Below are 21,448 nucleotides of genomic sequence, written 5' to 3'. Positions count from 1 at the left end.
ATCTAGTCTAGCTATGCATTGCAAAATTTAGTTTCTTATTATGAAATGTTGTGTAGGTGTTACAATGGTGACCCCGAAGGCGGGAGCATCCACTAGTCGTCCAGCTCTCATGAAGGAAGATCAAAAGAACGAAGAACTGGAGACCAAGATCGTGTCTAAGTGGAGCAACATTGGAGATACCAACTTGGGCAACTTCAGTACGAAGAAGTTTCGAGAGGTCCCTTACATTGGCAAGCCATCACCTGTCGCCAGGAGGATAATTGAAAGTGGCATCATTAAGGCGGCTGGCTTCCCTCCAGCAGTACAGTGCCATGAGTTGATGATCGAATGTGCTCGTCATTATGATCCACAGTCCAGAACGATCGTATCCAATGAGGGAAACACTTTAGCTTATCTTTCAGAGGAAGCTATAAGTGAGGCTTTCCATCTTCCAGAGCACAGAGATATGGTCTACAAAAGCATAGAGGGAGCCAGGTCCATGTACGAAGATGATCCAGATGCTTGCCTAAGCATCATCAACAAGAACTGGTTACTTAAGAGTCGTCCTCGCCTGAGCAAGATCCCGAACACACCACATAGGATTGATTTCCAGGAGGAGTACAGAGATTTGATTACAATGCTCAACCGAGTCACAGGAGCTCCTCAAGCCTTCTATTTTGAGAAGTGGATGTTCTACTTCATCCAGGTGATAGTTCAGGGAAAAGGAACAATTCATTGGGCTAGAATGATTAGCCATTGCTTGGACGTACAGTTAAGGAGACTGAAGGCTACCAAGTCCTTCCACATGAGTTCATACATCATATATGCCTTGATCAGGAGCTTTGAGTACGCAGGACTACCTCACAGAGGGGTGATTGGAAGAGGACCCGGCGAGGTCAGAGTTTGTGATTCCTATGTTCACTTGCATCATCCGCCAGGAAGTAACTACAAGTTAGTTAATGATACCTTCATGATGAACATCACAAGGACGTTGCAAGGTGGGATTCACAATCGACTATCTCAGGATGCACAGGAACTAGTAAAGAGGTACGGTGCTTGGTTTATCCAATTTCCGAAATTTACTTATATCAGAGTTCATGGATGTCCTTCACCTCCATACATGTTGCCGAGATATCCGACAGACAGAATAGGTTACTTGAGGTAACAAGACAGTTGGCAGCTTATGCGAAGGCATTCAGACACAGACATGGGAATGGAGTTCCTGTACCTATCATATTGGGCAATTCAGTTGGGGTATGTCCTAATGCTCTAGCCATGGATGACACAGAGAAAGAGTTAGCTTTGTATTCTTTTTCATCCTTTGCTTTGAGAGAAAGCTTTGATCTACATGGATATATAGAGGAGACAGTTGGTAGGAAATTTAAGCATGAGTTTCAGATAGAAGATTTTATGATGAATCTCTTAGACGATCTTGAAGTGAAAAGAAAGATGCATTCTAGATTGCCTTTGGATTTCATTAGGAAATGCAAGATTTACAGAGTGGCCGACCAAGCTCAGGACAGTGGCAGACATCTCCAATCATCCTATGATCGAGAAAGCAAAACAGTGAGGTTAGATTGGAATGAGCCTGAGGTCGTGGATCTAGATGCTTTGATGGCTCCAGTCTTGTCTTGTACTCGCAGATGGGTTGATGTACAACATCAGAAGTTGAGAGAGCAAGGCATAGCTATGACTTTTACCTTGGAGGAAAGACCAGCTGAGGGTGGAGCCAGTGTAAGCGAAGGCAATCCTAATCCCAGAAATACAAGTGAGGGCAACCTTCGAAGTGCAAGTGAAGGCAATCTCCATCCAAGAAGTTCGAAGAGGAAAGAGAGACCTGAGAAGAGAGAATCTTCCAAGAAGAAGCAAGAGGCCAACCGAGATCGTTCATCCGGCACATCTTCTCGACAAGAGAAGAGGACACTTGAAGTAGAGGAGTCTATGGAGTCAATGGTACAGAATGATAAAGAAGGACAGGCACCAGGTGGATCTCTCCAAGACAATGAGTTGCATGAAGATAAAGAAGATAATGAAGTAACATCCCGTCCTAGAGAAGAAGAATTGCTCAAGGAAATACAGGTTAAAGAAACAAGATCTGCCATCCCAGATTGGTTGAAGGAAAGATTAACGAAGGTGATTGTGATCGAGGACGAGGACAATGTGATTGATTTAGAGAGCCTTGTTGGACATTCCCAGGAAGTGACAGAGAAGAGGAAGGCTACCAAGATGTCCAAGATGATTAGAGATGAGACTGGATCCAGAAAGTTGCAGATAGCTACACCGGCCGTGGACAAGTATGAAGGTGAGATCCTCGCAGAGGAATATGATGTAGAGACATTTGAGCTAGGTCCATCCACAGCCGAACAGACAATGGATGATGCCACCGATTCATTCGAGGCATTGAAAGACAAGCTTAGGGAAGAAATGGAGAAGAATAGAAAGCTTGAGAGAGAAGTTGGTGCATGGAGAACATATTTCAGCCATCTCAATCAGCCTTTGGGACGTCAGGATCCAGCAAGATCACCCGTACAGGCACTTCCCCTTCAATCAATTGGTGAGGCAGAGAGATTCAAGAGTATGGTCCAGCGTATGAGTACTTGGATGGACAAATCTCATACAGTTGCCGTAGAATTTGCAACAAGGATGATGAAGACCATTCATAGGGCTATTCAGGTTCTTGAGATCATCCACAATTTGATGATAACAGTAGCCGCTTTTGCTCATACCAAAGAGGTTATCATTCCTGTCTTGCAAGTAATCAGACAAACATCAAGGAAGGTCTTAACGCAGGAAAAGGTCATGGATGGAGGACCTCACAGTTTACTTCAGTGGTCAACCTTACTCCAGATGAAGGAAGTTCTCTTTGAGGACATCAGTACTAAATGTAGCCATGTTGAGGAGGTTATCCACCCGATCCAGGACAGAGTATTTGAGGTACTACGTACCATTCTTGGCAGGAGGATCGAAGTTGAGACAGATGTGGATTTGCAGGAATTGGAGGATAAAATTAAGGTCATCTTTTGCAAGGATGCTAATGTTATCACAGATGAGCAACAAGACCAGATGTTTGCTACTATGCTACTGATTGAAAAGACTAAGGAACTTGAACCTGAATGGGACACTGTTCTTCTCAAGGCATTTGATCAGGTCATCCACTTGGAAGAAAGAATGAGGAATCTTCCCGAGATTCCAATTGCTGAGATCGAAGGAATCGTATCAAGATTCATTGCATATGCTAAAAAGGAGCATTGGAAAGGAAATAAGATTCTAGATGAGAGGTTGTTATAGATGACATGGCACCTTAATTGTCATTGGTCTATGTCTCCTAGATTTTTGTGCCAAATTTAATTTTTGGCTATGCATTTAATATTGTTCAGTAAAAAGGGGGCTATTTGTAATAAACCCTAATTAGGGTTTAGGTGTCATAATCTTGACCATTGATCTTCTTTTTGATCTGGACCGTTCATTGTAATTGAGGATGCTATTTATACCCTCATTTCTTTCATTTTTGTAACTAGAAAATCAGAGAGTTAGAAATTATTGATGTATTAGAGAGATTAGAGTTTAGAAGCAATTTACTTTTGTAGCAAGATTGAGCTTTGAGAAAGGAATTCAAACAATTGTTGTACATGATGGCTTTGAGATCAATAAAATATTGAAGTTATGGTGTTTTGTTGCAATTCTCTTGGTTATCTTCATGGTTGTTCATTTTTCTTGAATCATTCTCAATCAAAGGAGTGTGTTAGTTCGAAGGACAAAGTGTTGGACTTGATTTTTGGTAGGATTCACTATCCAAACCACTAGCTTCTTGCTGATTGTAGGAACGCCTTGCGTGGTTGACTGGAGATATTTGAATCACTTAAACCTTCAATCGTTGTTGTATCTAGGATATGTACCTTCGTATTAGTGTCCTTGATCTTTGATGTATTGAAAAATCATTTGTTACCTTAGAAGATCGCATCAATTTCAATTAAGTTGTTAACTTATGGCAATGTTGAAGTTGGTAGAATCTTACCAAGTCTTGTCCACATTGAGTCATTCTTAGGGTTAGACTAGATTAGACCTCTTGCAAACCCTATCCTTTTGATTTTTTTTTGAAAAAGCTTGTTTAGTTTAGAAAAATCTTCGGCGACGTAAGGCCCCTTGATGACACAACAATCACAACGACCACTGGTGCTTATCCACACGTAGAGACCCTACTAAAAAGAACATTGGAGTCATCCTAACTGATCCTTCTTGCGATATCTTCAGCAGTTAGCGACTTTATTCAAGAGAGGATAAGATGCCTTTGGGTATTTTATTCTGTGTATGATTGTGTACAAAATACACGTCAACAGAGTTTTGTTGGATTATGGTCTAGTGTCATATGGGAAAGTGGCTTTCGAGTGGGGGCCGTGCCCAAAGTGGTTGCAGGGTAACCTATCGAAAGTGTGTCTAAATATGTGATAACCTAATAGCTTATTAGAGGGTTTAGTTAATGAAACACTAAGTAAGATAATTGTGCCTCACGCATGGGATGAGTGCTAGTACAGACTTGACATGCAGTGAGAAGGCCTGAAATGACAAACCAACAACCTTGTCTTCACGAAAGGATGTGTTGGGTTCACATGAGACTTGGATGGGCCGGAGGTTCGGGAAAGGTTGCCAGGATAACCCAGTAGATGGGGCCGGAACCTATGGAGGCCTGCCATGGTAACCATACCAAGTTATGTGATGACACTTGTCCCTTATGTTCACTAGTGTGCAGTTGTGTTGTCTTTGTTAGGAACACTGTTGTGGAGTCATATCTGTTTGTTTATGCCCTTGTGAGAACCTGATATTCATGTTAGACCATGGGTTGCGAAGATTTAGTTTCGCGGGTCTCCGGTTGTTCTTTTATATTTGCTTCTTATCATGTTAAGATGGATCATTTTCCTTTCTTTGGGATCATTCATGTATCTATTGGACCGATATGGTTGTATGTTTTATTGGTTTATGTACGCCTTGATGGTAGGATGTAAATGGTGTGAACCTTATGCATTCTTCACTCTATCAAAGGGGTCTTGCAGTTGAGAAGACTCGAAGATGTAGCCCACTAGGGGTGAACTCCGATATCAATTTGGTGTTATGTGGTATTCGTGTTATTCTGTTTCCTTTTTATTTACCATGTATGGATGGCATTATGGTTAAAATGTATAATGTGGATTAGATGATGTTAATCTTAAATGTATGAATGTAGTTATCTTATTAAATGCAGTTATATGGATCATGAAGAATGTAGGTTGGTATAATGGAAAGTATTTATTAGTTTTTAATGCAAGTAAAGTATGTAAGGAAATTAGATGCATGACATATGTTTTATTGTAAGATTGAACGTAATGTATGGTTAAATTGTAATGGATGAACTTAATCACGTTATCCATATTTTTTAACCTACTGAACGAATTTATTCTTTGTTTAAAGCATTATCATGTCATTAAGTTAATCAACTTAATTGGATTAATTAGCGTGAGTTGAGTTAAGTGTTGAATCAAGTAATCACGTTGGGAAACTCTTTAGGTGTTAGTTAAGTCTTCTGTTGTGTAATCTGAACTTAATGTTAACTCATTGTATCATTATTCTATTTAAACTTTAAAAAAAAATATTTGCACTCTATTCTTGTGTTTTAGCTTTATCCCTTCGGGGTTTCCTGGCGGGGCATTACATGTCACAGGTTTCTTGCATACTGGACTTGCCTAGTAAAATTGAAAATTAGCTTTGACTTTTATCATTAACATAATGCATGATTTTTGTTTCTCTATGTGAATGTGCTGGATCAATAATCTTGGATTCTTGTGTTCGAGAGGCTGTCTATTGTAAGTATAAAATTGAGGTTTGTTTCTTTGTTGCAGATTTATTTAATGGCATGGGATGGCACAAGTGACTTAATTGGAACAACAGAAAAACAACCAACATACAAAGAGTTGGAAAAATTTGTTGTAGAGGTAGGCTATCATGTTTGTCCAAAGGCCTAACTACTTGTGAACTTCTTATGTTCTAGTGCAACACATGACAGTAGCAAAAAACTGTTTTATGGCATAAATTCCTGAAATCTGTTTAAGCAATTTTCATCATAATTTTATCATTTTCTTTCAAATAAAAATATTTGAGGACTCAGATTCTGTTTTCTAGAAATAAAAATTGTTTATAATGTATGAGCATTAGGCTTAGAGCATTTTCACTATAATATTATTAGTTGTTTTCCATATAAAAATAATTGAGTAATCATGAATGCATTGCATGTGGTTCTGTTTTGAATACCCACCATATCACAGGAGCTTGGGCTTCCTTGATTTTTGATTTGATGCAACAAACCAATCCAGGTGGACTCTCCAAGTATAGTACTAGTGATACTACCAAGTCTATTCTCATGGCCTGCTGTAGTGCTGACTCAAATCCCATAGTTTGCAGTGCTTTTGTTAACTTTCTTAAGGTTTACATATCTGCAAGATCATCACTCCTCTCTATTGTGACGTTTTCACACATCGCCCCATTGCAAACGGGGACCCCCACTCTTTTCTGCTTTCTAGGATAGTGGTAGAGTGTTTTGCTATTAGCCTTCTGTTTGAAGAAGTGCATCTTCTCAGGTCGCTAGGCAGCGATAGGGTTATTTCTCTCTCCTTAGGTTGTAATGAGGTCAGATTACTCTATTGGCTTAGGAGATAAATGATTTGGATGATCGCTCCATTTGGTCATCATCTTTGAAGTGGCAAAAATCTAAGATGAAATGTCAATTCAAGCATAGTAGGCAAAGAAAGTTAGTTGGATGAAATTTGACTAAGTATATGAAAATTTCCATTGCTCCCTCAATGGAGCAAACTGCCTTCCATTGCTCCCTGTTAGGCGGTAACTAGGCTAATACTTATATTTTACTAAGTTATGTTTTGTGTAATAAGACAACCGTTGGTTCCTGTAGGGGTGAGTGAGTAGTTGTGACGGTTGGCATCTCCGCCAAGCACTGGGTGTCTTATATAAGTACAATGTAAGGGAACCATGGCAATGTTGTTGATGTACTAGCTTTGGAATGCAATAAAAGAGAATATATTTCTGCCATATTGTCGTGACCATTATTTTTAATTAATGTTCTGAGTACAATCATAGTTGCTGGTTATATGTTATGTGTACATTTACTGTTTATTCCATGAACTTGAACAATTCACCGTAGGGAGTAAACATTTTGGCGCCGTTGCCAATTCAAATTCCGGAGATCAATATGGTGGCAAGTGGTAACCACTAATGGACCGACCATTTCAACAACAGTTGATAGTCACTGAAGGTGATACACACGAAGAGCCCATGCGGGTGGAAGCTAGGGAGGATCAACTGACGAAGGATTTGGTGGAATTGTGGGACGTTTTCGTCACTCAGTATGTGCAAAGGGAAGCTTGGGAGAGAGCGGTCCATGAGGGCACGGTACGTGAGGAACTCACAGTAAATTCTGCCATGTTTGATCTTCTTGGGAGCCTTCCTAGATTGTTGGCACAAAACCTCATTGACCGACAAGAACAGAGGGAAGAAATTAGTCGGGAACGTCGTTGGCAGCAAATCCCGCAATAGTACGAAGAAAGGAGCCATAGGGAAGAGGAAGAGAGGGATACGAGTAGACATCGCACCCCTGGCAATTAATGCCCCTACGTCCGTCCCAACAAAGACCGACGGTGTGGCACCAACGGAGGAGTAGGTGAGGGGTCGGTATGAAGTTCCCTACATATCAGAGAACAAAACAAGCGGAGATAGAAACCGCAGTCGGGGGAGACAGAAACTGCGTACGTGGAACCAGTTGGTAGAGGTTGCGAGAAACCTACCACTGTCGGACGATCTCGCCGACCAGGTTGCTCACTTGATGTCGAGTGAAGAGTCCGGAACTTAGTCCGAGAGCAATCCGTTAGAGCACTCAGACCATGACAAAGGGGTTGTATGGGACCTGTAGGGTGAGGTTGCCGAACTCTTTGAGAATAGCTTGTATCGAATTGGAAACTTGTCCCTTGGGTAACACTAAAAAATAGGAGGGTCAGACCCAAAAACCCCAGGAAGGAGGGAGTATAGGAGTAAGGGTGACCAAAGCGCGAAGGACGCGTAGAAAGCTCGTGGACGGAGCAATACGATCCGGTTTGGTCGAACGCGTACGGTACCTTCTAGGCGGCACATAAAACCCTCTAGACGAAGACAATGGCACACACCCCAGAGAAACAGAAGCTTCCAAGATTCATGGGAGATGGGTTAGAGGACCTTGTACGACACTGCAAGACATGCATAACCATCTGGGAGGCAAATGACCAAGACGACCAGGATTACTAGTTGAAGGCATTCCCGACCAGCCTTCGAGGAATAGCAATTGACTGGTACACGGACCTTGATGCCCAGCATAAAACATCATGGAACAATTTGAAGAAGGCCTTCCAGGAGGAATTCAAACTCCTATGTGACGACAATGAAATTGTGGCGGAGAGTTACAATACCAAATACAGAAAAGTGAAAGTGTCCGGGCTTATAACCAAAGGTTGAAGGAACTATCGAACAAAATGGAGAACCAGCCAACAGATGGGCCGAAGAAAAGATGGTTTGTCGAGGGGCTGGTACCGTCCCTCAGGCGGAAGATGAAGGTGGTCCCTCCGCTGTCATATGATGAAGCTTATAACCGAGCCATGGATATTGGAAGCGAGAGTAAAACATCGAAGGGGAAACGAAGGGCAAGTGATGATGAGAGTACGGACGAAAGTAGCGACGGAGAGTCCAAAACCGTACAAGCTCTCTGGAAGGACATGTTACGAATGATGAAAGAGTTGAAGGCTGATAAGGAGAGTAGCAGAGATGACAAAGAACTTTGGTGCACTGACTGCAAGGCAGAAGGGCATACGAAGGGAACCTGTTCGAGGAAAGCCTTTTGTGACATTTGTCAGGTACTGGGTCATTCCACTAAGGAATGCTCGTACAATTTAAAAACACGGAGCACACAAGTGCTTTACACTCAAGGCGAGCAAGCTACTCTGCCAGCCACACCACCTAAACAATTAGCCAACTCGGAGGCTTCACCAGGAGGATACTGCAATAATTGGTGTGGGAACAACCATTCCAATAATAACATGCCAAGGAGCAAAATTTAGTATGATGCAAAGGGGCGGCCCATGATCCAATGTCGGAAATGTAATGAGTGGGGTCACTTTGCTCGAGAATGTCAGAGCGAGAACAATGGTGGAGGTTTGTTGTGCAAATGGTGTGGTCCTAGAAACCATGAGGACACTGACTTCCCGATACAAAAGGGAGTAAATATGTTGGACGTAAGGCAGCCAGTCAAGGAGGTACTGGCAATCACAAGATTGCAGAGTAAGAAGGTGGTGTACCCCGATCCCCGTACGGAGAAGGAGAGACTTTGGGAAGCCAAGGCTGATATGGAACGGGCGATGGCGAAAAAACGAAGGACCTCACACAATACTGCTAGTACCCCACTCCGGTTAGAGTCCGAGAAAACTATCATCAAATAGATGTTGCAAACCACCGTACCCATACGGGTGTCTGACCTTCTGCAGACAATGCCACAATTGAATATGGCTCTTACAAACGTAGTCGGTGAAAACATTGCCAACCAGGAACACCGTCAGACGGTAGCAAAACCATCTGGCTTAGACCCCATGGCAGCAACAAAATTACCTGGTACGTCTACTACGGACCCCATGCTGCTCACTGTAAGCATTGGTTGGAAGTCGACTGTGGTCGAGATGGAGATAATGGGACAAAAATTGACGAACACCATTGTTGACGGTGGCTCCGGAGTGAACGTGTTACTGGAGGGGACTGAGGGGTCTGGGCAAGCCAACTCTCTTGCCACCAACATTCCATCTGGTCGGTGTCGACCAACATGGAATCAAGCCCCTGGGGACACTCATGGCACAAAACGTTGTTGTCGGTACCCAATACTTCTTCCTTGACTTTGTGGTCATACCATTGGAGAAAAAGGCCTATGACGCCCTTCTAGGGAGGGGTTGGCTGATTATGGCAAAGGCGAAGCACAAGTGGAAGAAAAACACACCCTCCATCAAGAGTGAAGGCCGGAAGTACGTGATCGACCTGAGGAATCAAGCCGTAAGTGAAGAATTGGTGTTGTCCGATTAGACTCAAATGACTTGCACAATTGGGAATGGGGTTCACAGTACGGCAGGAAAAGTATGGAACCTGATGACAAGGGGGTTTTGGAACTGGAGGGATGCTCAGAGGATGAAACAAGTTCCCTCGCTGGGCTCTTCCGTTGGCAGATAGAATACTATGAAGTATTTCACCCCAATTGCCACATGTTGCAGATCTGCGAGATCGGGAAATCAAGTGCAAGTACGAAAGATGCAACTTTTCCCCTAGAGTACGGGGAGTACCGTGAGGGGGTAGCACGGGTGGATGATACACCCGCACACTGGTTCGAACGGGACAAAGTCATCAAGTACGAGGAGTCCAATGTGAAGAAAGTGAATTTGGGAAATGATGCCGTTTTGAAGGTAATCCTGGTCGGGGATGATTGGAACCCCGTGCTGAAAGCGACGACATTTAAAATTTTCCTAGAGTACAAGGATATCTTCGCGTGGACGTACAAGGACTTGAAAGGGATAGCCTCGGAACTGTGCGTACATAGAATACCTCTCGTACCCGATGCCCAACCCATAGGAAGGAGGCCGTATAGAATGAATAAGAACTATGCAGCAAAGGTGAATGAAGAAATTGAAAAGATGCTGGAGGCCAGAATCATCTTTAAGGTAGAAACCAGCGAGTGGGTATCGCCAATTGTCATCTCTCTAAAAAAGGAAGCAAACCAGATCAGGATATGTGTGGACTTCCGGTGCTTGAATGAGGTGACTATGAAGGATCCGTTCTCGATTTTGTTCACTGACAACATTTTGAAGGAGGTAGCAAGCCATGAGATTTACTCATTCTTGGACGGATTTTCTGGATACAACCAAATCAACATTGCCAAAGAAGATAAACTGAAAACAACATTTATAGTGGAGGATGGAGTATATGCATACAATCGCATGCCGTTCGGACTGTGTAATGCCCCGACCACCTTCCAACGGATTATATTGCACATCTTTGACGAGATGTCGGTTGGAAGCTTCAAGGCATTCTTGGATGATTGGTCTATCTACAGCAAGCAGGAAACCCATTTGAACGCACTTGGGGAGTGCATGGAGAGATGTAGGCGAGCCCGACTAGCCCTCAACCCTAAGAAGTGCTGTTTCATGGTACCGCAGGGTAAGCTGTTGGGGCATATTGTGTGCAAAGAAGGGTTGAAGATGGACCCCGACAAGGTAGGGGTAATTGTAAACATGGAGAGTCCCACGGATGTCACGGGGGTAAAATCCTTCCTGGGACATGTTGGCTATTATAGGAGATTTATCAAAAGTTTTGCATAGGTGTCATGCCCTCTGGATAAGTTGACGAGAAAAGGTGAACCATTCACGTGGGGAGCAGAACAGGAGGAAGCATTCAAGGAATTAAAATCCCGATTGGTGAGTGCACCAATCTTGGTGTACCCTGATTGGGACAAGGAGTTCCATGTCCACGTGGATGCCTCCAACTTCGCCATTGGCGCCACTCTGGCACAAGTAGGCATATAGGGGCTGGACCACCCTATTTTTTTCACGAGTTGTCTGCTCTCCAAGGCTGAACGAAACTATAGTACGATAGAGAGGGAGGCACTTGGGATGGTGTACTCAATGCAAAAGTTCCGCCACTACCTCTTGGCGACACCATTCACCTTTTACGTAGACCATCAAGCCCTGATGTACCTAGTGAACAAACCAATAATCCAAGGACTTGTAAGCCGATGGTTGCTACTGCTCCAAGAATTCACCTTTACAACCATCGTACGCCTTGGGAAGAGTCATGTCATAGTGCACCAACTATCTAGAATCAAATCCGGAGAGCCTGGGGAAGGAGTAAAAGAGGATTTTCCTGATGCCCACTTGTTCCAAATAGCCGTACTACCCCCTTAGTACGAGAGCATTGGGGAGTACCTATCCACCTCTACATTTCCACGGGACATGCCACCAAGGGAATGGCGTAAGATGGCACTGAAAAGTAAAACCTTTCAACTGATCAATGGCCTACTATACAAGATGAGACTGGACCAAATCCTGTGAAGATGTGTGATGCAAGAAGAAATTCCAAGTGTACTGAAGGAAGCTCATGACGGATTGGCCGAGGGCCACATGGAGCCTGATGCCACCGCACACAAGGTATTGTTGGTAGGACTGTGGTGGTCAACCTTGCACACTGATGCGCGCAAATGGGTGGGCAGATGTGACACATGCCAGTGTGCGGGGAAGCCTCTTAAACAAGACTTCATGCCCCAGTTTCCCTCTGAGCTGCAAGAACTGTTTGAAAGATGGGGATTGGATTTCGTAGGACCTCTCAAGGTGAGCAATATGCATAGATGTTGGTACATTGTGGTAGCCACAGAGTACCTAACAAAGTGGACCAAGGCTAGAGCTCTGCCAGACAACATTGCCATAAGTACGACGAGGTTCCTGTAAGAATAAATTGTGACCAAGTTCGAGATTCCAATTTAGATCACAAGTTATAGAGGGGTTCACTTTGTTAACCAGGTCATTTAGACAATGAAGACCAAATTTAAAATCTTTCACAACCTTTCAAACCCGTACTACCCCCGAGTGAATGGTCAGGCGAAAGCCACAAATAAAGTGCTAGTGTCTATCATCTACAAATCTTGTGGAGTGGAACAAGAGGATTGGGAGGAACGTGTACCAGTGGTACTATGGGCGTATCGTACCACGTACAAGGTGACCACAGGCCATACACTGTTCCACCTCATGTATGGCCAAAGAGGCGGTGGTACCGATGGAGTATATCGTACCAATCCTACGGATTGCTGTTGATAACCGGTTGGGAGATGAGGAGAGTTTGCATGCTCGACTTGTGAACCTCGCCAAGCTAGATGAACGTTGGATGATGGCACAATGGGCGACGAAAGTGGCCCAACGTCAACGGAAGTACTGGCACGACAAATATCTCTAGCAAACAAACTTTTGTCCTGGACAGTTGGTCCTCAAGTATAACGGCCGCAATGAACTTTGTCTTGGGAAGTTCAAAGTTTGTTGGTTGGGGCCCTATAAGATCAGGGAAGTGGGGAAGAGTGGAGCAGTAAAAATTTCCACCTTGGATGATAATCCAATTCACGACCCTGTCAACCCCTCGAAGTTGAAACTGTATCAGGAATGTGATAAACCAGTCCTATCAATCAACATGTTTGGATACGCCACGAAGGGAGACTGGACCATTGGAAGAAGTAAGGAAGTAGAGGAAGACCTTGTGGTCGCTGCAGAATCCTACAGGCATGATGAAGACTGGGCTAAGCCACTCACATTCATAGAGGAAAGACTCGTTGTGATATTCCTCTTAATTTTTTTTTTGATTTTTCAATAAGAATTACAGAGCAAACACAATAACCCGTTAAGGTTAGAGAAATAATCCAGACAACTGAAAGGGAACCCTTCCACCTTTTGTTCACCGAGAGCCCAATCTGGGAGGGTGATAGCATACGGTGTTCCGGGGATCGTTAGCACCATAAATCAAACTGAAATTACAATGCACGGGCGGCAAGCCAACCCCTCTTGCTTATTCAACAGGATAGATACTAAACTTCTTGGCGGTAAACCAGCCAAGGAAAACAACAATAAACTTAAACTCAATCACTCTACCGCATATTTCAGTGGGAGGACAATACATAAAACTTATCACTCGAGCACTTATTCAGTGGGAGGACTGAGTTACAAATACCAGAAAATAGGCGGCAAGCCTGCCTCTTCCACTTGTTCAGCGGGTATGCTTACAGTCTAGAATTGGTTGATAGTACTACTATTCAACCTTACAAAATATAGGAAAGATAGAATAAGAGAATAATGATGATCGTAGAAGTTACTAACACCAAACCAACTCAAACACCAACTTCCTAAGATCTGATTTAAATGACAGCAGGCTGGAAATGCATAACCAACAACACAAAACACACTAAAATTGCTTCCAACTCTCTTCAAACTCACTCAATACTTCCCAAAACTCACCCAACTAACACTAAGAACCAAGGGACTAAGGACAAATTGTAAAAGAGCTTCAAAACATCTCAAAGCACCAAGCACGCATCCCAATGCACTCCCAAAAACCCATGCCCAAGCTGAAAAGTACGAATTGCAATATAAATTCAAAGACTCCAAATTAAAGGCTGCAAACTTACAAAACACATCGCCCAAAGCATAGAAATAGTTCGAGCCAAGACCCAGAATGATAGGTTGCACAGGTAGGGAGGTAGGATCGAATCTTTGCTTCAGCCACACAGGAACCAACAACTCTGAAATTTGCAGCAGCAAACCAACTCTCTCAAATCCACACATGCAAACCGCAAGAACACCACGTAATCCACACAAACGAACCTTAGCTAGGAGTGATGTCTCACACTCGAAACTGCAATTGAAAAGTCTAGGAGGTTTTCACCCTTGAAGAAGTCTGGAATCATTCTGACAGCATAACATTATAATTTCGCTGGATAATCAAATGAGGAGCCAAACACCTGTATATATAGATTTTCAAGTCTGAAATTAAAATTCAACTCCCTCCAAATTCACCTCACCAATTTGCATTTCATTTCAACTGGTAGACCTAAGCATGGCGCCACCCCTTAGTCAAAATCACGCCTAGCAAAGGGGACCACGATTTTGGCATAGAATATACTTTGTCGAATATAAAATAAAGTCTCCTTTCATTTTAGGTGTCTCCCTTCAATCACCAAATAATTCGCCTAGGTAGACTTAGGAAGAAAATCATATTATGCACAATTCCCAATATCAATAATCAATAATAAAATAATTAAATATTAAACCTTAGGATAAGGAAATAATATTTAATTAAATAACTTATAGCTCCAATACTGATTATCACAAAATCAAGGATGAAGCTGAGCAATGGAGACCACTGAACTGCAATGGATCAAGACCATATCCAAGACTGCCAAAAATAGAAATGCCCAAACTGCCACTTACTAAAAATAGTAAGTCGTGAAATACTGCTCCAAAAATCATGATCTTCACACCCAGAGAAAGAGCTTGGAAAGCGCAGTAAAACTGCACCATCCAAACAGCCAAATCCTAACTTACTAAAAATAGTAAGTTCACATTTCTTCAAAGAGTGAACTGCATGTTATGCCACACTGGAGTTCATAAAAAACCTAGAAGGAAACCACAAGTAGGACTGAAGAATTCCCTCCCGACTAACCCTAACAAGGTTGCGCAAAAGTTGGAAACCCTAATTCTCCTTTCCACATAGCCTATGGGTCTCCGGAATAGGCCAATGGACCACTGAATGCATCATCACTAAGAAGGGGACATTACAGTCCGCCCTTCCCAAAATTGCTTGTCCTCAAGCAATCGCAAGCCGGGATGTTGTAAAATCTCCTCACTCTCCCATGTAACATCCTCCGCTGGTAAGTCTTTCTACTTAACCAAATACTCTTTGATGGTCCTCCTCCTCAACAATTGTTCTCTGACATCAAGGATGGCCTTAGGAACTAGCACCAATTCTCCCTCTTCATCCAAAGGAGGCAAATTAGAAGAGACTATCACATTGTGCCCAAGCACCTTTTTGAGCCGTGACATGTGGAAGACATTATGTACTCGGCTACTCGCTGGTAGCTCCAACTCATAAGTCACAACTCCCACTCTCCTGATGACCTTGAATGGTCCATACAAACATAGCTTGAGTTTTTCCGCTCCACTCTTCTTGAGAGTAGACTGTTTGAAGGGTTGGAGTCTCAAGTAGACCATATCACCAACCTCAAATGAGCGCTCAGTACGCTGCTGATCAGCATACAACTTATGCTGGTTCTATGCAATCTGGAGGTTGTCTTTCAATGCCTTAAGAATATCCTGACACTGTTGAACCATATCCCTAGCTTGGTGTGCTCTGCTATCACCAAACACCAAGTCAGCAAAGCTAGGGGCCTCGTAACCATAGAGTGCCATGAAAGGAGACATCCGGATGGACATGTGATAAGTGGAATTATAGCAGTATTCACCAAGATGTAGCCATGTGACCCACGCCTTCTGCTTGTCTGAGACATAGTTTCTCAAGTAGCCTTCTAACCACTTATTGACTATCTCTGTTTGTCCATCGGTTTGAGGATTGTAACTCGTGCTTGGGGTGAGCACAATACCACAATCTGAAAATCTCCTGCCAGAAAGAGCTTAGGAACTTGCTGTCCCTATCACTCACAATATTTTTAGGCAGCCCATGTAACCTAAGCACCTCACGGAAGAACAAATCACCACCCGAGTTGCTGTAAATGAGCTGGTGATGGTGAAAAAATTAGCAAATTTTGTTAATCTATCTACCATCACATAAATACAATCCTTCCCACTAGCTTTCGACAACCCTGTGATGAAATCCGTAGAGATACTTTCCCATTTTTTACTGGGAATTGGCAATGGTTGCAATAAACCAACAGGTGCTGTGTGCTCGTCCTTGTTCTTCTGACAAGTATGGCACTCCCTAATGTACTTGAAGACATCTTTTTTTCAACCCTTTCCAAGAGAATCTCTCTCGGATCTGCTTGTAAGTCTTGAAAAACCCTTGGTGAATAGAAAGAGGAATGTTATGAAAAGTTTGTAATACCTTCTCGTTCAACTTAGATTCAGGTAGAAGAAGGATCCTACCCTTGTACATAATCAATCCATCAACCAATTTGTACTTTTCATCATGAAAAGTGCCTTCAATAATGCTCGTTGCAAATTGATTTTTGGCATAATCAGCAAGCAGCAAGTTCCTCCAATCAACTGTAAGCTCACTCATAGAGCTCAAATGGGGTCTCCGGGAAAGTGCATTTGCCACTATGTTGTTCTTGCCTTTGACATACTCAATGTCAAAGTCATAAGCCTGAAGCTTACTAACCCACTTATGTTGCCTTTCGTTCAAGTCTTTCTGGTGCATTAAGTGCTTAAGACGGTTATGATTAGTCTTAACAACAAACTTACTCCCCACAAGATACTGCTTGAACTTCGAAAGGGCATGCATTATGGAAAGCATCTCCTTGTCATATATTGAATATAGCCTTTCAGGTCCTCTCAACTTCCTACTCTCAAAGACAATTGGATGCTTGTCTTGCATAAGAACTGCACCAACACCTTCTCCTGATGCATCACACTACAGTTCAAAAGGCTTGGTGAAATTTGGTAAGGCTAAAACAGGGCATGAGCTCATGATCTCCTTGAACTGATCAAACATTGTTTGTGCCTTTTGTGAACACTCAAAGGCTCCTTTCGTAGTGAGATCTGTGAGGGGGGCAGCCAACTGAAAATAACCCTTCACAAACCTCTTGTAAAAACCACATAGACCCAATAATCCCTTCAAATGATTTATGTTCTCAGGTGGTGGCCAATCAAGGATAGCTTTAATCTTTTCAGGATCCACCTTCACACCCTCTGCAGTGATGATATGCCCCAAGTAGAGCAACTCCTTCATTCCAAACTCACACTTAGATTCTTTGGCAAATAACGATTCAAACTCCAGAATGCTAAGAACTTCATCTAAGTGTTGGAAGTGCTCCTTCCAAGACTTGTTGAAGATGAGGATGTCATCAAAGAATATGAGCACAAACTTTCTCAACTGCTTCTGAAAGATTTTGTTCATGCATGACTGGAATGTGGTCAGGGCATTAGTCAAGCCAATACTTGTACCTTTTGAGCCATTGTCTCAACTCCTTGAATTGATTCCTGTGGACCGGAAGAACTTGAAGGATTGCTCCCTTCACTAGCGGATTTGGTGATCTTTGGAACAGCTGCAACAAGCTGCCTATTCTCCTCTTCTAGCTTGTCCTTCTTGGCTAGAAGCTCATCATATTGCTGTACTAGTGAAGCTACGGACTGCTGGGCATCATGCTTGACTACTTCATGTGTTTGCTTACCCAATTCTACCCTTGTGACCTGTTGATGTGTTTTTTATGCACATGCGAACACAGAATAAAATACCAAGGTATCTTTATCCTCTCTTGAACAAAGTTATTCGAATGCTGGAGATTTGCCTAAGGATCAATCGAAATAACTTCAAGGTTCTTATATGTAGGGTCTCTACGCGTGGATAAGCTCTTGTGGTGTGATGTGATTTCGCTAGAATCACATGGGGACTTACGTTTGATTGCCTGAGCGTTTGATTTGCTGGAACTCGAGTTCTATCTACTAGTTGGGAGATGAAGAAATATCAAAAGATACAGGGTTTGGAGAATCTATTCTAGGATCTAGAATGTAAGAATATAGATGAACGACTAGGTGGAGTCCTACCGGGCTAGGTCTCACCATCAAACTGAACAATTCAACACTAGCTCAGTGCAATCTTCTAAGGGAATTTTGAAGATGTTCAAATCATCACCATCAAATGCTGATCACCATCCAAGTTAATACATGAACAATGGATGTATAACAATTTGAAATTAGGCTCTTTAATGCTAGTTGACCACGCAGGGCACACTTACAATCAGTAAGAGGCTAGTGGTATGGATTAGGCTGATTCCACATGAGTGCATTCAACAACTTTCTCCATTCAATCTAATCATTTACCATCTAATATGAAGATTCAACAAGAAACCATGCACATTGCAAAGAAATGACATATTTCACCATAGCTTCAATGAAAATGGAGTCTTTTACAATTAAGGCAACAATTTCTTTCCTTCTCTTCCTACTCTATTCTAATTACTACTTTCTTCACTATTCTTCTGCTATTGACTATTGACTATTGACTATTGACTATTGACTATTAACCAACTATTAACCTTTACAAATGAAGAGCTAGAGCCTTATATAGAGAGTTTTTTACATTTCAATGGCTCTGATTGATTTACAATCAATGGTTAAGATTTCAAGATGAAAACCCTAATTAGCCTTTGTTACAACAAACTCCTCTAGCCAATGATAAAATTACATTCAATGCATGAGAATCAATAGGAAACAAGGGTAGGTACATCGGAGTTTGTGCCTTCGTGCATAAGCATGATTCACTGAATCTGGACATGCTGATGTGGACCTTGCTCACTGGAGGAATAGTGACTGGGATGCCACCTTGTTTGGTGCTTGCTCTGTGATGACCTTGGTCGATCCTCCATCATCCTTGATGTATTTGATGAACGGTGTACCCTTCCTTGACTCTCTTGTGTTTGCCTATGAGATCCTCTTGAAGAGGTCTTCCTTTGACCTTGATGTCGAAATATCCTTCTTGAGATCCTCATTCCGATCTCCCTCCAACCTGGTCCTTCTGATTTCTTTCTTTTCCTGCTGCAAAACAAACAAATGAACATCAAACACATATGATATATAGCTTATACAATCTCTTAATTTGATATAATCTCTGATTTTATGCGATTTGCAGGTCTGATAGGTGCAGGTTTAGGGGAGATTGTCCTTTGCTTGAGCAAATTTGCTCTTGCTATGATGAATTCAGTCCTTCCTTTGTTAAATTTTGCTGCTGTTAGGATGTACTCCGTCCCTTAAAGTGACTGATCTGCTTTAAGTATATAAAAAATTCTTCTTAGGAGGATCACTGATCTTCAAACTTGCCCTTTAGAGAATTAGGTCTGAGATTAAAAGTGTTGATTTTGTCTTGACCTGCCTCTATAAGACCTGAAATTTGCCTCCTCAATCACCAATCTGTCTAATGAAATCTGCTTTTGAAATTTGCCTTGATGAATTCAGTTGCTCCTCAAATTCGCTCTAGTTGAATTCGGCTTGTGAAGATTGTGACAAATTTGGAATTTGCTTCTTAACTGCTGAAGGATTTCTCTCTTCAAGTTCATTCTCATTGAACCAGGTCTAGGCTTGAAATATGTCTAATGAAGATTATTATCTCACCTTCATAAGATTTGGAATTCACTTTCAGTACTTGAAATTTGCTTCTTAAATCTGCTTTTTGTTTGCTGCTTGAAGAAGAATGTTTGAAATGAATGATGAATAATTTAAGAATCAACCTCCCTTATATAGGCGCCTTTATGGGAAGATGCACCTCTTTGATGAAAGCCAACTTTGTTTGGATGAATAAATCAATTGTATTTCCCTTTAGCTGGCCGACTTATATTTGAAAATTCGAATTTGCTTTTGCCGCCAAAGTGAGATTGGTTTATTAATGCATCAAATGTTTCTAGGTTGACTTGCACTTAGTCTTCTCTTGATCTTTTCGGTTTATCACAAAGCACTTTACTCTCAACAAACTTTGCTCTTGTACCTTCAAGAGGTACATGTCCTTGAAAACAATTTCGCTCTGGTACCTTAGAGAGGGACAAGACCCTTAGGATAGGATAATTCGCTTCTGTACCTTTGGAAGGGTCAGGAGCGAAATTCCTCTCTTTGCTCAATTCACACTCAATTCTTTTCACTTTGCCTTAGACTTGATTTTCCAGATTCTCTTCTCATCGTGCTCAAGTCCATCTGCTCCCAAATTTGCTTAAAACAAGATCCTCTTAGTGCTTTAGGTGAGATAGGAGGTCCCTTCAAGGATTTCGCTCCTGTACCTTTGGAAGGGTCAGGAGCGAAATTCTTCTTTTTGATTCAAACACTTCATATTCCTTCAACTTTGCTCTTAAACTTAGCTTTTGGGTCCTTCTTCCACCTCGATCAAGTCCATTTTCCCTCAACCTAGCTCATGATAAGATCCATTTAATTGTTTGAGTGAGCAATTAAGGCCTTTTGAGGATTTCGCTCTTGAGGATTTCGCTCTTGTACCTTTGGAAGGGTCAGGAGCGAAATTCCTCTCTTTGCTCAATTCACACTCAATTCTTTATTACTTCACCTTGAACTCAACTTTTGAATGCTTCTTCCATCATAATCAAGTGGATTAGCTTCCATTATTGCTCAAAGTGATGTCCCTTCAATGCTTTTGGTGAGAAATTATGCCTTTCTAAGGATTTCGCTCCTGTACCTTTGGAAGGGTCAGGAGTGAATTTTGCTTCTTGGCTCAAATTCCTCATGTTTTGCTATTCAAACCTGTTTGAATTCACTTCTAAAGGCACACATAACTCAACTTTCTTTCAATGAAGCCCTGAAAGCGTGAGTTTGGGTCCAAGTAAGGAGCAAGAAGGTGTTCTAAGAAAATTCGCTCTTGTACCTTTGGAAGGGTCAGGAGCGAATTTTATGCTTGTGCTCAAATTCTTAACTTCTCCAAATTTCTAAGTTCAAGCTTGTTTATATTCGTCCCCAAAGGTAAGTTCAATTTGATTCCTCTCCAATCAACACTCTAAAGTGAGATTTCCATCCAAATTAGAAGCGCAAAGAGAGCCTAAGAAGAATCTGCTCTTGTACCTTTGGAAGAGTCAGGAGCGAATTTGATGCCCTAGCTCAAATTCCTCATTGTTCATGATCAATAACTCGTTCAAATCTCAAGTCTCTGTCACTCCAATGCGAAAAATATCAAATCAACC

General features: G+C 42.2%; 1 protein-coding gene across 1 annotated transcript in view; it reads left to right on the top strand.

The window, feature by feature from the left end:
* The window catches only part of LOC131052711 (uncharacterized), a 139,535-nt gene that overhangs the window by 56,107 nt on the left and 61,980 nt on the right, over positions 1-21,448 (top strand). The window contains exon 6 of the mRNA XM_057987297.1: positions 5,850-5,942. Within this exon, the coding sequence (XP_057843280.1) occupies positions 5,850-5,942 (93 nt within the window). The remainder of the gene's footprint in view (positions 1-5,849; positions 5,943-21,448) is intronic.

The sequence above is a fragment of the Cryptomeria japonica genome, chromosome 5, assembly GCF_030272615.1.
Source record: "Cryptomeria japonica chromosome 5, Sugi_1.0, whole genome shotgun sequence".
Lineage (NCBI taxonomy): Eukaryota > Viridiplantae > Streptophyta > Pinopsida > Cupressales > Cupressaceae > Cryptomeria > Cryptomeria japonica.
Note: the sequence above shows the minus strand (reverse complement) of the source record. Positions and strands in the feature narration are given on the sequence as shown.